The sequence below is a fragment of the Abramis brama genome, assembly GCF_963993115.1.
Source record: "Abramis brama genome assembly, chromosome: 14".
NCBI classification, from domain to species: Eukaryota; Metazoa; Chordata; class Actinopteri; order Cypriniformes; family Leuciscidae; genus Abramis; species Abramis brama.
The window spans coordinates 410,001-427,500 of NC_139976.1; the positions used below are offsets into that span (position 1 = coordinate 410,001).

The window sequence follows — 17,500 nt, forward strand, 5'->3', positions numbered from 1 at the left end:
AGTCTGCAACACAACACACACACACACACACACACACGGCGGCAGCTTTAGGAGCGTCACACATCACACGAGTGTCTAAACCACAGCACAGGATCCACATCTGATCAAGTAACGGCTTCATCCTCCAATCAGAGAGCTTTGCTGAGCGTGAGAGAGAAGAACACGCGTCGAGCTCCACACACACACACACACACACTGTGCCTGAGCAGCACCAGCACAGGAACACAGCCGTCTGATTGGTGGAGGCCGCCGAACATCTGTGTGTTGAGAGTGTGTGAGCGTGAAGAGCGCGGCGTGAGACGACACCCGATCATGTGAACACACTCTACAGTCCTTCAGCTTTAGCTTGTTAACCGAGTTTCTTTGTGTGCTTATATTATTCACTCTCAGTCGCTATGCGCTAACACTACACACCTGCACACTACACACCTGCACACTACACACCTACACACCTGCACACTACACACCTGCACACCTGCACACTACACACCTGCACACTACACACACTGCTCACTACACACACTGCTCACTACACACACTGCTCACTACACACCTGCACACTACACACCTGCACACTACACACCTGCACACTACACACCTGCACACCTGCACACTACACACCTGCACACTACACACCTGCACACTACACACCTGCACACTACACACCTGCACACCTGCACACTACACACCTGCACACTACACACCTGCACACTACACACTACACACCTGCACACTACACACTACACACCTGCACACTACACACCTGCACACTACACACCTGCACACTACACACCTGCACACTACACACTACACACCTGCACACTACACACCTGCACACTACACACCTGCACACTACACACCTGCACACTACACACTACACACCTGCACACCACACACTACACACCTGCACACTACACACCTGCACACTACACACCTGCACACTACACACCTGCACACTACACACCTGCACACTACACACCTGCACACACCTGCAGAACCACTCTCTCGTTAGGGTGATTACTGGCGGGTTAATCAGGCTAGTCGTCCTGCTAGTCGTCCTGCTAGTCGTCCTGCTAGTCGTCCTGCTAGTCGTCCTGCTAGTCGTCCTGCTAGCTGTTTCACGCCCCTTCAAAAAATCCACTTGTCCCGGACAAGCGTTAAAGTCGAGTCCTGTATTTCACATCGTTTAAATGAATACATGTTTATCTAACTGTGATTTTGTCTGGAACGCATCAGCTAGACGAGACGAGGTGTTGGTGAACAGCGCTACAGAAATAAGTGTGAGCTGTACATGATCTGCAGGTGTTCATGTTCGGGACAGCAGAAGCAGATTCTTCGGCCGTGGGCACGCAGCTCAACAAAAGCAGCCTACCCAGCATGCACTGCTGTGGGCAAGGCGATCGGTGCCGACGAACAACGCCCTATTGACCAGCGTCTGGACTGTGGACTGAAGAGCCCCATGACTCCAGCTCTCCTGTTGTTCTGGACACACACACCCAGCTGGGCCTGCTCCATATTTAGTGTTCTGCGATATATATTGCGATATAAATCAATTTCACCGGAAGATTTGAATACCTCTATTTGAAAAGAATGAATCATTCTAGAACAATCGGGGTGATTGTGTAGAGGAGTGAGTCTGCAGACAATAACACACACATTACAAGCACAGACAATCCAACAGAAGAAAGAGCTGAAATAAGCAGTGCTGTCCCTTTAAGGCGAGCGGACGCACACACGCGACACCGATGCTAACTGATATACGTGGTGTATGATGTGCACGCGTGAACGCGGCCTCGTGGGAGTCAGGCGTGAGCAGATGCGGAGGACGCAGAGGTTTCGCTCGCAGGTGAAGAGCAAAGATCCAGCAGCGAACGGGCAAATGCGGAACAGAAAGTTGTTTGATGAGAAACAAATGAAGAAGTGAGTGTTTCACCACTTCACTTACCCATGATTCCACAGGAGAGGACGGCCTGGCTCATGGCTGGCGGCTCATGCTGAGGAAACACACACACACACACACACACACAGATCAGAGGGAAACTCTACAACGCCAGTAAATCTTCACTCTGTGCGACTAAACAATGTCTGACGTCAGCCACTGGCTAACAAATTCTCAGATTTTTCTCGCCACTGTGTGTGTGTGTGTATGTGTGTGTGTGTGTGTGTGTGTTAGAGGCTAAGCACAAGTTTAGCATAGATATATTTTGAGAGTTTCGCTCTCCGTCAGGTGATCTGTTTCAGTTCAGCTCAATGGATGCACAGCGTATCTGTATTTGACGAACTAGGTTAGGGTTAGGTTTCTCACACACACACACACACACACACACACACACAGAGAGAGCGAGCGAGCGAGCGTCTTACAGACCAGGCAGAATCAACAGGCTACATGTAAACCATATTCGGTGTTGTACTTTCCTGTCAAAATAACGGAGTTCATTTGGAATGATTCGGCTTTTAGGAACGAGCCGAAGACACGCCTTGGGGAGGATCCCTTCTCCGGGAGTGGGCGGGGCTAATGCGCAAACGGCTAAATCTCATTGGCTGGTTACCAAGTTTTAGTTCCAATTACTAAAGTTCTATCATTAAATAGTGCTTGATTGTCATAATATCATAATATAATGCGTGATTGACTGAGTGTACGTTCAGATATTTAAACAGCTGTGCCATTTTACAAAGATAAGCTGATTTGGTGGAATATATAAAAGGGTATATCAGCAAATACAGTGGTCAACATTAGAAGTGGATCAAAGCCTTTCATCAGTTATACATGAATTTTGAACAATACCCGTTCTTGTCTTTTAGATCCACTTCAAATGTTGACTATTATATATATATCAGTCTGGCGAGTAAACTAAAAAATGTACTAGCTAATGGCGATTCTATTGCCGAGGTGTGTGTAGTGTTGGAGGAGCAGGACAGGAATCATTGGGACTCGTGTAACACACACACACACACACACACACACACACACACAGACTCTCAGGTGACCAGTATCGGTCCGATCGGCCCGTGAAACTGAACTCCAGTAGCGCTCCACAGCGAGTGTCTCTCACGCACTGGTGATGCATTAGCATTAGCATTAGCCGCCGCTGTGGGTAAATAACAGTAGAGTAAATGCTAAAACTTTCTGTTTGATTTGTCACACACAAACTTTCCTGAAACAAACTTGATTTTGTTCTAAATGACGTCACACCAGTTTGTTCTTCTAGTAAAACAATAATATTATTATTATTGATCTCCTGCACCGACACCATTATATGAGCTGAGCTGAGCTGGACGATGACATCACTGTTTTCTCCAGAGCGGCTCTCTATATATATATAAATGAACTAAATTAATGACCCACGACTGAACTCTGACCCTCTGAAGCCGGAGCTCGGAGCGCCGCTATACTCCTCACGCCACAGCGATCATCATCACTCAGGGTAAATTATGCATGAGGCCTTTAGACCCAGAGGAGCGTCTCTTACCGGCGGCACAGTCTCTCCGGGTGTTACATCATCCACGGCCTTCTTTTCCAGTGTTTTAGTGTGAATAATCACCATGGCAACACACATCTTTGCCACAGTCCATTCCAGTGCAGGCGAGTTCGAGTGAAGCTCATTCTTCAGAAGTGCAGCGCTGACCCCGGCGACCTCCAGACGACCTCTTGACCCTGGAGAGAGAACAGGAGAGAGACTCGTCAAGCTAGTGAAATCCTCTTCAGGGACATTACACTGATGATGTTTGAAGACACACTGCGCACACATACATCCAAACACACACACACCGAGCCGTCAGCGTTTTCACAGGCTCACGTTTTTGAAGTTTAAGATGATAACTTTTTATTTATTTATTATTATAATTATTCAACGCTTGCACCTTGGATCCTGTTTCAGGGTTTGTGTTCTCGAGCTCCAAACACTGTTGTGTGAGTGAGTGAATGAACGTCCAGAACACATTAAAGTTTCTGTTTTCTGTGAGTTAATAACTAATGATCTTTACAATGGAAGTGCATCAATCAAAACTAACTTTATCTGGACAATAACTTTATTCTCGAGCTGCTGTAAAGCCTGAACACTCTCTGTAATCTCCTGTAATCTCCTGTTATCACTGTAAAGCTGCTGTGAAACACTCTATTGGTAAAGCGTAAAGTTTATCTTTGAGCAAGAAAGTGAAAGTCAGATCTGACAGCAGTCGCCGTGATGAAGGGCGGAACACAAGCCGAACCCGGCGATGATGAGGAGGAGCTCGTGCTGTGGACTCGAGGTCATGTGATCTGCTGGAAGGGTTCGGGTGATCTGTGTGGCCTCACGGTGATCAGAACACACGGCTCCTCCAGTAACTCTGAGCAGATTCATGGTTACGCTGAGCTGTGTCGTTAGGCTCGTTATATCTTCTGTTGATCTGGTTGTTCTGTGAAGCACTTGGTCAGCCCAGTGGCTGCTGGAAATGTGCTATAGAAATACAATTTAACTTGAACTTGATATGAGTTCAATTCTACAGTCAATCTGGTGTATTTTAGCGAAATTCTGATATGCATCTAAATAACAGCAGCATCTCTTGTGCTTGAAACATGATGTGAAATGAGGCCTCATGATGACCAAAGGTGAACTCTAAAACTAGCTGATCTGAGAGATATAGGCCTAGCGTTTAACTATATAGCCGGTCTATGACACGCATCACTGCTGAACCTGTCACAGGTCATTTTATTACATACGCAATAACAATGAAAATAGATAATTTGATGAAATTGTGAGAAATAGATGAAATTTAAGTGAGAAACAAAAAATGTATTGTTTTTTTGTTGGTATTTGGTAAAAATGGTTTAAAAAAAATGTGGTATTTATTGGTAAATATTATTTATTTTGGTAAAATTTTTATTGGTATTTATTGTTAACTTGTTAATGCTTTATGATTTATATATTCATTTGACTAGACATGCTCTTTGATGATTAATACCATTAAAATGCAATCCAGAAAAATAAACAACACAGAATTTAGGAAATATTTAGGAACATGTTACAGACTGCAGATCTAATCGCCCTTTATCGTCGCGTCTGGCGTCGTCAGGCCAGAGGGAGCGAGTAAACAGGACACACATGTGCGTGACATGTTTAATGTGGCGTGTGGCGACACACACACACACACGTCGAGTGTGTCTGATATCTCCCGGGACTCATGGGACTCGATAAGCCTCTATCTGAAGGGCGAGACTGGCTTCAGCGTCTCGGGTACGAGACTCGACATTAAGAGCCGCTTCAGGCCAATCACATTTCCCTCGGGCGCAAACAACAGATTACAGGAACTTCATCATCGCTCACTCACGCTCACGTCCAACCCCAGAGACGCTCGTTCACACAGCTGGACTCATCGTTCCCGGCATCCGTCTCTGGGGTTTGGGACACACGTAAATGAATTTATCCCATTTGAAAGGATTTTTATTTATATATGATAGCCTGTAATGAAGTACAAACTATGGAAGCTTGTTTACGCCACAGAATAAAACATAAAAAAGGTAATTGCGACTTTTTATCTCAGAAGTGCGTGATATAAAGTCAGAATTACGAGTTATAAAGTCACAATTACGAGTTATAAAGTCAGAATTACGAGTTATAAAGTCACAATTGCGTGTTATAAAGTCACAATTACGAGTTATAAAGTCACAATTACGAGTTATAAAGTCACAATTACGAGTTATAAAGTCACAATTGCGTGTTATAAAGTCACAATTACGAGTTATAAAGTCACAATTGCGTGTTATAAAGTCACAATTACGAGTTATAAAGTCACAATTACGAGTTATAAAGTCACAATTGCGTGTTATAAAGTCACAATTACGAGTTATAAAGTCACAATTGCGTGTTATAAAGTCACAATTACGAGTTATAAAGTCAGAATTACGAGTTATAAAGTCACAATTATGAGTTATAAAGTCAGAATTACGAGTTATAAAGTCACAATTATGAGTTATAAAGTCAGAATTACGAGTTATAAAGTCACAATTACGAGTTATAAAGTCACAATTACGAGTTATAAAGTCAGAATTACGAGTTATAAAGTCAGAATTACGAGTTATAAAGTCAGAATTACGAGTTATAAAGTCACAATTACGAGTTATAAAGTCACAATTACGAGTTATAAAGTCACAATTACGAGATATAAAGTATATCGGTAATACCGGTATCACCGGCGGGGGCTTTTAAATCGCTAATTTGAAAGCGAAACTAAAATGCGCACGTCAGCACGGGCTTTTATAACGGTGCGGAGCAGAGCGAGCGTTTTCAGTGTGTGTCACGCACCGCGGACACGCACCGTTATTAATGCCCGTGCGCATTTTAGTTTCGCTTTTAAATTAGCGCCAATTCGGGTCGGATTGCTTGAATGGTGAGTTCATTAGCATATCATTCTTCATGAAAAACACAACAACAAACCAGTACAATGAAAAATTCACTTAAATAGGCGATTTTACATTTCGCTTTGACACCAAACGTTCCTCCATCATCGTGTCAGTCAGATCCGACTCCTGCTGCTGATCTGAGCCGCGGCTCTCGTTCGGCTCACGGTTTATCACGTTCAGTTTTTAATCGTAGTGTCTGTTCTCTAACTGAACTAAATTTTGTAGATTGTCTTACCAAGAAAAAAAAGAAAAAAAAGAAAATAATCAAATCAACGGTGTGGGCGGTGCCGGTGCGCAAGTGATGTAACCGGTGTTGCTTCTGAACAGCGGTAACACCGTCAACACCGAGTATCGTAGCAAGCCTAGCGGACGCCAGCTCATTCTGGACATAAATCTTCTCAAAACCAAAAGCGTGAATGGAAAACTCCTCCAGAATAGAGTAAAACCGCAGCGACTCCATCAGCGCCTGCCCGGCAAGGGCTTCAGGGCTTCTGGAAGTTGCAGTGAATCAATTAGTCATATGAGCTTTGCTAGCCGACGCCACCTCGCGTTCGGGCCAAACCAAACTCAACTGGGCGCGTTCACAAGGCCAGCCAACTCTGTGGCAACAGAAACATCACAGATCCAATTGTGAAACACATGTAGAAATGAAGCCAAACAGTGCGAGCCAAGAGTTTATAGTCCGTGGAACACCACAGCTCATCCGCCAGAGACTCGCACACGCTAACACTGCCAAACCGAGCCGGTTAGCTTACACAATAGCGGCGTAAAGGAGCGAACGCTTTCACGAGACGCAGCTGCCCGACCGCTTAACATAAACACAAAAGAGAGACCGGTTTCTTTTCATTGGAGAAAACCTCACTTCATCCGCAGTCCCGCTCGCAGACGTGAAGCTGTAACACACAGGCCTGCGGGAGTTCGTCCCAGTGCTAGCGCTGTTTAGCAGAGCTCTGGTTAAAGTGTTACCAGGCAATAACTAGCAGAGAGAGACGCTGAAACACACAAAGAAGCATTCATGTGCTCTGCTCTCCACAAACACACACGCTGATCACACACACACACGCTTATCTGAACACTGGCGCTGAGAAACATGAGCTAACGACACACACCGTTATCAAATCATCAGTACAACACTGCTTTAAATGGTTGGCTGACTGCTCCATTATTTACTCGCATCATGTGGTTTCATACACGAAAAGAGACGTTTAGAAGAATGTTCCCGACACTCTTTTTTTTCAATTTTAAAGGATTATTATTATTTTTTTTAATGATGGCTTGTAATGAAACAAACTATGGAAGTTTGTTTCCGTCACAGAATAAAACATAAAAAAAGTAATTATGAGTTTTTTATCTCACAATTGCGTGATAAAGTCAGAATTGTGAGTTATAAAGTAACAATTGTGTGTTTTAAAGTCAGAATTGAGTGAATTATAAAGTCAGAATTGAGTTATGAAGTCAGAATTGTGAGGAAAAAAGATTGTTCCATTATTTACTCGCATCATGTGGTTTCATACACGAAAAGAGACGTTTAGAAGAATGTTCCCGACGCTCTTTTCCGTTGCATGAAAGTATGAAAACAACAGTCCATATGATGCTTTTTCTGAATTGAATTTTAGGTTGTTTTTCACTCCGATCTCATGGCGCACATTTCAACAAATGCATGAGTAAAAAACGTGAGCTTGGCTTATATTCAATGTCCCATAATGCATTGTGAATATTTGAGTGCTGCAATAAAGGGGATGATTTAAGTTTAAATCAGGTGACATCTTAAATTTCAGTTTCACGCAGAAAGCATGAGCTCGACAGCCTCTGTCTATGAGTAATGAGTAATGAACATGTAAAACTGAGACGGTTCACTAGGATAAAGCTCATCAGTGGCCGTTCCCAGATCTCCCGGTCCGTCTCCGTGATTCATGATCTCATGAAGCGCTTCCGCTCTCGGCCTGATGTCAACATGCAGAGAATATGGAACTGGCAATAACTGGAAACCAGCGGCTCATAAAGAGTGTCTTGTGACTCATCATGGGAACTTCCACTGTGGTGCGCGTCTACGGCCGCATGCGTTACGTGACCTAGTTATCAAAACACACACGCAGCGCAAGAAGAGTCCAAAGGCCTGTCAGCTGATCACACTCAAGACAACGACCAGCATCTGAAGCAGCAGCACTGATAACACACACACACACTCACACTCGCACACACACTCGCACACACACTCACACTCACACACACACACACACTCACACTCGCACACACACTCGCACACACTCACTCACTCACACACACACACACACACACACACACACACACACACACTCACTCACACTCACACAAACTCACACACTCACACACACACTCACTCACACACACTCACACACACTCACTCACACACACTCACACACACACACACACACACACACACACACACACACACACTCACACACACTCACACACGTGTCAGGGGCTTTAAACACTCAATGTCCAAACAAACAATTATGTAAAGATCAAATCAGCCTCTTTTATGTCAGAGGAGTAAAACCTGTTCTTTCTGATGATATCGAACAATGACATATCAAGCAGAAACACCCAACGACTCACTACTCACTACACACACTGCACACTACACACACTGCACGCTACACACACTGCTCACTACACACACTGCTCACTACACACACTGCTCACTACACACACTGCTCACTACACACTGCTCGCTACACACTGCTCGCTACACACACTGCTCACTACACACTGCTCACTACACACACTGCTCACTACACACTGCTCACTACACACACTGCTCGCTACACACACTGCTCGCTACACACACTGCTCACTACACACTGCTCACTACACACACTGCTCACTACACACACTGCTCACTACACACACACACTGCTCACTACACACACTGCTCACTACACACACTGCTCACTACACACACACACTGCTCACTACACACACTGCTCACTACACACACTGCTCACTACACACACTGCACACTACACACACTGCTCACTACACACACTGCTCACTACACACACTACACACACTGCTCACTACACACACTGCTCACTACACACACTGCTCACTACACACACTGCTCACTACACACACTACACACACTGCTCACTACACACACTGCTCACTACACACACTGCTCACTACACACACTGCTCACTACACACACTGCTCACTACACACACTGCTCACTACACACACACTGCTCACTACACACTAGGGATGGGACGGTATGAAAATTTAATATCACGATTATAGTGACCAAAATTATCGCGATTATCAGTATTATCACGGTTTTGTTAAAACGAGATGAAAGTGTTCAAAAAGAGTTGATGATCACACTGAAGACATTTCAACAAGTTTTATATTTGAAAATCAACAAACAACAAATAAAACAAGCAGCTCTATACATTTTTTAAAGCAAGATTATCTGTGGCATTTCCTTCCTTATAATGACGGTCGTCAATAGCAACGCATTATAACACCGCGCACATCCATTGTAACGGCCACCTAGTGTTAAGTAGTGTTCATGACATGAATGTTGATGTGCCTTTAAGATAACTTCTTCTATGGCGTACGTTATTGTATGCATGCTGTTTTTATGTGAGCGCGCACACACAGTGAGAGTGAGATTGCTCGCGCAAAGAGGAAGATGACCTCTACTGCTGACCGTTGTTTTATTATAATGTGTTTACTTCCACTTTGATTTATAGCGTGTTTTAGAGTGTTTTCTTTTCCCTTTTAACATTCGTTCTTCGACATGTAACTTATGTGAAGAGTGTGCTTAACTGAGAGAAAACATCTATAAAAGTCTCGTGGAACTACCAGTTCATTTGCACGGTCTTGTATATTCTTCATCTGGGCAGACTTCACACTGACAGACGTTACACCATGATCACAATGGACGCGCTCTCTCGTTTCATTCAAATACAACTTGCCGTCTTGTGTCTCCGTTTTTAATTGTATTGAAAATTAAAGTCCCCGTGAACCGGAAGTTGCAAACGACTTTTCTCCAGTGTTGTGACGTGTTTCCCAGTGAAAAGGAATATTGAACAGAGGGTTTTACTCTAGCGCTCCTCCTCTCCATCTCTCGCTCATAGCAGACTAACGGTTTGGGGAGTGGTTAAGCGTTTCCCAACCCAAGTCCTCAAACCTACGTCATCAGGGAAGGTCCTCCAACGCAGAAGGGAGGGGCATTTTCAGATTTTGATTAAAGATTACGAAGCCAAAAAATTTTTTTGTGTGGATTGACTTGCATGGATGAATTGTTCACCACAAAACGATCAATTTAGGAAAACAAAGTAAATATGGTCAATTTTGATTTCATGGGGACTTTAAATCAGAGTTGATTTATTGTTTACAGAGTTTGATAATATTGTTGTGATCATCTTGTCTGAACGATTGTTTTGTACGCTGTACATAATGGATTTATAAACAGGTAAAAACATTAATCTAAATTCAATGTCCCCGTAATTATTTTAGTAAAAAAAAAAAATCGGTGTAATAATTGTATAATGAATATAAATTATTATCCCTTAAATGTCACTCTTAATAGTCTTGTTTGAACTTGTTCGTTCGTCTTTGGCTCAAAGCCACTTGCTGCGAACTTTTCTTCGGAAGCTTCACGTTTGTTTCAAGTGATTTATATAAAATAGTTCTACTTAAAAACACCATTTTATGCCAAGTTATTTCCCAGACGTAGTTTTGGTATTGAGGTCAAAGTTAACTTGCCTTGCGTTCGCTATACAACAGTGGGTAATGGTCACACAAGACGACTCGGCAGATCCCTATTGCAGCAACTTTTTCTTGTGCATGTTCTGCTGACAGGGTGACCATCCTCGATTAAGTTTCCCTCAGGACTTTTGTTAAAGCCAAAATATGACCACACCTCAGAATTGGTTCCTTTAAAAGGCTGAAAAATCTCCCGAGCACGGTCACTGCCTTCCGCAATTCCCTCTTGAATAAAAAACAACAACATTGCGCGCTGCGCCTGCATCAGACTGTTGCTGGCTGAACAGGATCTAAAATCGCGATAATCAAACACGGTTTTAATGATAATTAAATTTTAAACGATATTACTAACCGTCAGTGCATTTTATCGTGGTTTATACTGAAACCGGTAATCGTCCCATCCCTACTACACACACTGCTCACTACACACACTGCTCACTACACACACTGCTCACTACACACACTGCACACTACACACACTGCACACTACACACACTGCACACTACACACACTGCTCACTACACACACTGCACACTACACACACTGCACACTACACACACTGCACACTACACACACTGCACACTACACACACTGCACACTACACACACTGCACACTACACACACCGCACACTACACACACCGCACACTACACTGCTCACTACACACTACACACACTGCACACTACACACACTGCACACTACACACACTGCACACTACACACACTGCTCACTACACACACTGCACACTACACACACTGCTCACTACACACACTGCTCACTACACACACTGCACACTACACACACTGCACACTACACACACCGCACACTACACACACCGCACACTACACACACCGCACACTACACTGCTCACTACACACTACACACACTGCACACTACACACTACACACACTGCTCACGACACACACACACTGCACACTACACACACACACTGCACACTACACACACTGCTCACTACACACACTGCTCACTACACACACTGCTCACTACACACACTGCTCACTACACACACTGCTCACTACACACACACTGCACACTACACACACACTGCACACACTGGCTCACTACACACACTGCTCACTGCACACTACACACACTGCTCACTACACACACTGCACACACTGGCTCACTACACACACTGCTCACTACACACACTGCTCGCTACACACACTGCTCGCTACACACACTGCTCGCTACACACACTGCACACTACACACACTGCACACTACACACACCGCACACTACACACACCGCACACTACACTGCTCACTACACACTACACACACTGCACACTACACACACTGCACACTACACACTACACACACTGCTCACGACACACACACACTGCACACTACACACACACACTGCACACTACACACACTGCTCACTACACACACTGCTCACTACACACACTGCTCACTACACACACTGCTCACTACACACACTGCTCACTACACACACACTGCACACTACACACACACTGCACACACTGGCTCACTACACACACTGCTCACTGCACACTACACACACTGCTCACTACACACACTGCACACACTGGCTCACTACACACACTGCTCACTACACACACTGGCTCACTACACACACTGCTCGCTACACACACTGCTCGCTACACACACTGCTCGCTACACACACTGCACACACTGGCTCACTATACACACACTGCACACTACACACACTGCTCGCTACACACACTGCACACACTGCTCGCTACACACACTACACACACTGCACACACTGCTCGCTACACACACTACACACACTGCTCGCTACACACACTGCACACACTGGCTCACTATACACACACTGCTCGCTACACACACTGCACACTACACACACTGCTCGCTACACACACTGCTCACCCGAGTTCAGCGGAAAATGACGGCGTGAGGTGAGAAACACACACACACACTCAGACCGGCAGCGACTGGAGAACTGGCAGATCGTGCTTGAGTTACAGTAACCGAAACCCTCCTGTGAAACTCACACGAGCGAACTCAGCGAGAAGTGAAAAACCCCTCGTTTGCATGTCAGAATTAACGCTGGTTTAGTGCAGATAACCTGATAAACACAATCTGCTCTCGTACAGGCGGAGACTCCAGCCGCTCCTGCTCTGATCACACTCTTCATCTTCATCACACTCGAGTTACAGCTAATAATACTGATGAGAACACTACACTATCAAAGTACACTTCATAGAACACTAAACTATCAAAGTACACTTCATAGAACACTACACTATCAAAGTACGCTTCATAGAACACTAAACTATCAAAGTACACTTCATAGAACACTACACTATCAAAGTACGCTTCATAGAACACTAAACTATCAAAGTACGCTTCATAGAACACTAAACTATCAAAGTACGCTTCATAGAACACTAAACTATCAAAGTACGCTTCATAGAACACTAAACTATCAAAGTACGCTTCATAGAACACTACACTATCAAAGTACGCTTCATAGAACACTACACTATCAAAGTACGCTTCATAGAACACTACACTATCAAAGTACGCTTCATAGAACACTAAACTATCAAAGTACGCTTCATAGAACACTACACTATCAAAGTACGCTTCATAGAACACTAAACTATCAAAGTACACTTCATAGAACACTACACTATCAAAGTACGCTTCATAGAACACTAAACTATCAAAGTACGCTTCATAGAACACTAAACTATCAAAGTACGCTTCATAGAACACTACACTATCAAAGTACACTTCATAGAACACTAAACTATCAAAGTACACTTCATAGAACACTACACTATCAAAGTACACTTCATAGAACACTACACTATCAAAGTACACTTCATAGAACACTACACTATCAAAGTACGCTTCATACTTCAATTACATAGAATAGTCTAACATACTGAATACTCTAAAAATACTGCATACTATAAAATACTACAATATCAAAATATACTTAATACTTCAATTACATAGAATACTCAATTAGTGAATACTCTAAAAATACCACAATAGCAAAATACAATTATATTCTTCAATTATATAGAATAGGCTAACGTTACTCTAAACTACTGAATACTCTATAAATACTGAATACACTAAAATACTGAATTCTATAAAATACTACACTTTCAAAATACATTTAATTCTTCAATTATATAGAACACATAAATACTGAATACTCTGGAAATAATACAAAATCAAAATACACTTCATTCTACAACTACACAGAATACTCTAAACTAATGAATACTCTTAAAATACTGAAAATAATAGTTTTTCAGCAGGTTTCTGAAGTGTATTGGAGTTTTCAGTTCTCGGTTCGAGCCGAACAGGGTTAAGCTTTAACTTTGATCGTAAGTTTTGAGTTTTGAAAAGTTTATTTCTGTAATTATGATCGTTGAGAGAAACTGACTGACTTTAGTTCGGTGTTTCCCAGCGCTCGGGGAACAAAAGCTACTGACGTCCGCGAGCGTCGCGGGAAACTCACGCACTCACGAGCCCGCGAAACATCGGGAAACACACTGCAGATTAGTCCATTATTTCACGGTAAATACTCACGGGACAGCGAGCGGCGGGTCGGATCGGTAAATACTCACGGGACAGCGAGCGGCGGGCCGGATCGGTAAATACGGTCCTTCAGATCATCTTCATCCCGCGGCCGCACACGCACGGAGAGCCGCGGGGGAACACGGAACCGCAGCCCAGCACAAAACACACACAAACACACTTCTAAACACCTTCAACCAAGCGAGAACTGTATTAATATAAACAGAAACATCACTTACGATATCTGACGAAGGCAGACGCGGATATGATTACTATTTAATATTGAACCGAAGAGGCTGCACCCCCGCGTCTGAATGGACTCGCCCAAGCCGTCACACAATATTACTACGCATTACAACAACTAATTCACACACACACACACACACACACAACACGGAAAGTTTGCCTCACCCTGTTCAATCAATCTGTTTTATGAACGAGTTCACACTACATCTTTCTAATAATAAAAAGTAGTCTATACCAGCATGATACTTTGATAAATGGGTAGTTAAAATGTCAACAGACATGAGATTTTACTTGATAATTGTAAATGGATGCATAAGGGAAAGTGTAGATCTTGGTGAAAGTCTTTTTAATCACATTTTGTCATTTTCATTGGTCCTGCAGTGAGACTATTGGATTCTGACACTCATGGGTTATAATAGGATTTTTCCAGTCCTGATCCCGGTTTATCACAGCTGTACACGGGACTCTGTTGTCTTAATAGTTTTCCTGACTGATAAAGTTTCCACCATCATCGTTGAGAGCCAGTGATGAAGATCCAGGCCTGTCTCAAGTCAAGTCACATTTATTTATACAGCGCTTTTTACAATACAGAGTGTTTCAGAGCAGCTTTACAGAGATAACAGGGATTATTATTGCAAAATAATGCAACAGTTTGTTTCCAGAAGAAAATAGCGTCACAGTCCACATGAGTGACACAAACATCCCCAGAATGCACACGTTCACTAACAGTGGAAACTACACTTGATCAATTCTTCAATCAAGAACGAAGGCCTGGTTTCAGACAGGGTTTAGATTAAGCCAGGATTAGACCTCAGTTCAATTAGCTTTTATAAACATGCCTTAGATAAAAACATTACTGATTACTACACACACACACACACACACACACACACACCATCTACAGGAACACATGAGAACTGCTGCGCTTCATCATACAGCACTGAACATCATATCTGATGAAGATGAGATCATGCAGTGTGTGTCTGATGTCAGTGGAGTGTGTGTGTCTGATGTCAGCGGTGTGTGTGTGTGTCTGATGTCAGCGGTGTGTGTGTGTGTGTGTCTGATGTCAGCGGTGTGTGTGTGTGTGTGTCTGATGTCAGCGGTGTGTGTGTGTGTGTCTGATGTCAGCGGTGTGTGTGTGTGTCTGATGTCAGCGGTGTGTGTGTGTGTGTCTGATGTCAGCGGTGTGTGTGTGTGTGTCTGATGTCAGCGGTGTGTGTGTGTGTGTCTGATGTCAGCGGTGTGTGTGTGTGTGTCTGATGTCAGCGGTGTGTGTGTGTGTGTCTGATGTCAGCGGTGTGTGTGTGTGTCTGATGTCAGTGGAGTGTGTGTGTCTGATGTCAGCGGTGTGTGTGTGTGTCTGATATCAGAGGTGTGTGTGTGTGTCTGATGTCAGCGGAGTGTGTGTGTGTGTGTGTCTGATGTCAGCGGAGTGTGTGTGTGTGTGTCTGATATCAGCGGTGTGTGTGTGTGTCTGATGTCAGCGGAGTGTGTGTGTGTCTGATGTCAGCGGAGTGTGTGTGTGTCTGATGTCAGCGGAGTGTGTGTGATGTCAGCGGAGTGTGTGTGTGTGTGTCTGATGTCAGCGGAGTGTGTGTGATGTCAGCGGAGTGTGTGTGTGTGTGTCTGATGTCAGCGGAGTGTGTGTGATGTCAGCGGAGTGTGTGTGTGTGTGTCTGATGTCAGCGGAGTGTGTGTGATGTCAGCGGAGTGTGTGTGTGTGTCTGATGTCAGCGGTGTGTGTGTGTGTCTGATGTCAGCGGTGTGTGTGTGTGTCTGATGTCAGCGGTGTGTGTGTGTGTCTGATGTCAGCGGTGTGTGTGTGTGTGTGTCTGATGTCAGCGGTGTGTGTGTGTGTGTCTGATGTCAGCGGAGTGTGTGTGTGTCTGATGTCAGCGGAGTGTGTGTGTGTCTGATGTCAGCGGAGTGTGTGTGATGTCAGCGGAGTGTGTGTGTGTGTGTCTGATGTCAGCGGAGTGTGTGTGATGTCAGCGGAGTGTGTGTGTGTGTGTCTGATGTCAGCGGAGTGTGTGTGATGTCAGCGGAGTGTGTGTGTGTGTCTGATGTCAGCGGTGTGTGTGTGTGTCTGATGTCAGCGGTGTGTGTGTGTGTCTGATGTCAGCGGTGTGTGTGTGTGTGTGTCTGATGTCAGCGGTGTGTGTGTGTGTGTCTGATGTCAGCGGTGTGTGTGTGTGTGTCTGATGTCAGCGGTGTGTGTGTGTGTGTGTGTCTGATGTCAGCGGAGTGTGTGTGTGTGTGTCTGATGTCAGCGGAGTGTGTGTGTGTGTCTGATGTCAGCGGAGTGTGTGTGTGTGTCTGATGTCAGCGGCGTGTGTGTGATGTCAGCGGAGTGTGTGTGTGTCTGATGTCAGCGGAGTGTGTGTGTGTGTGTGTCTGATGTCAGCGGAGTGTGTGTGTGTCTGATGTCAGCGGAGTGTGTGTGTGTGTGTCTGATGTCAGCGGAGTGTGTGTGATGTCAGCGGAGTGTGTGTGTGTGTGTCTGATGTCAGCGGAGTGTGTGTGATGTCAGCGGAGTGTGTGTGTGTGTGTCT

General features: G+C 44.3%; 2 protein-coding genes across 5 annotated transcripts in view; one reads left to right on the forward strand and one right to left on the reverse strand.

The window, feature by feature from the left end:
- The window catches only part of fam53b (family with sequence similarity 53 member B), an 18,271-nt gene extending 3,259 nt beyond the window's left edge, over nt 1-15,012 (reverse strand). Inside the window, exons 1-3 of one of the 4 annotated variants that reach the window (XM_084134646.1) lie at nt 14,939-15,012; nt 3,471-3,655; nt 1,946-1,994 (exon numbers count right to left, since the gene is read on the reverse strand). In XM_084134646.1, coding sequence (XP_083990772.1) covers nt 1,946-1,994; nt 3,471-3,557 — 136 coding nt within the window. In that variant the 5' untranslated portion in view covers nt 3,558-3,655; nt 14,939-15,012. Of the gene's footprint in view, nt 1-1,945; nt 1,995-3,470; nt 3,656-13,028; nt 13,156-14,711; nt 14,906-14,938 lie in introns of those variants that run through there. The other 3 variants (XM_084134643.1, XM_084134644.1, XM_084134645.1) reach the window with 3 other exon arrangements.
- On the forward strand, nt 11,545-13,056 carry LOC311096268 (uncharacterized protein; the record flags this gene model as incomplete). The annotated part of the gene is made up of 1 exon (XM_084135334.1): nt 11,545-13,056. A coding segment is annotated over one exon (1,512 nt), but the record flags the coding sequence as incomplete, so codon positions are not given.
- Nucleotides 15,013-17,500: the final 2,488 nt, after the last annotated feature.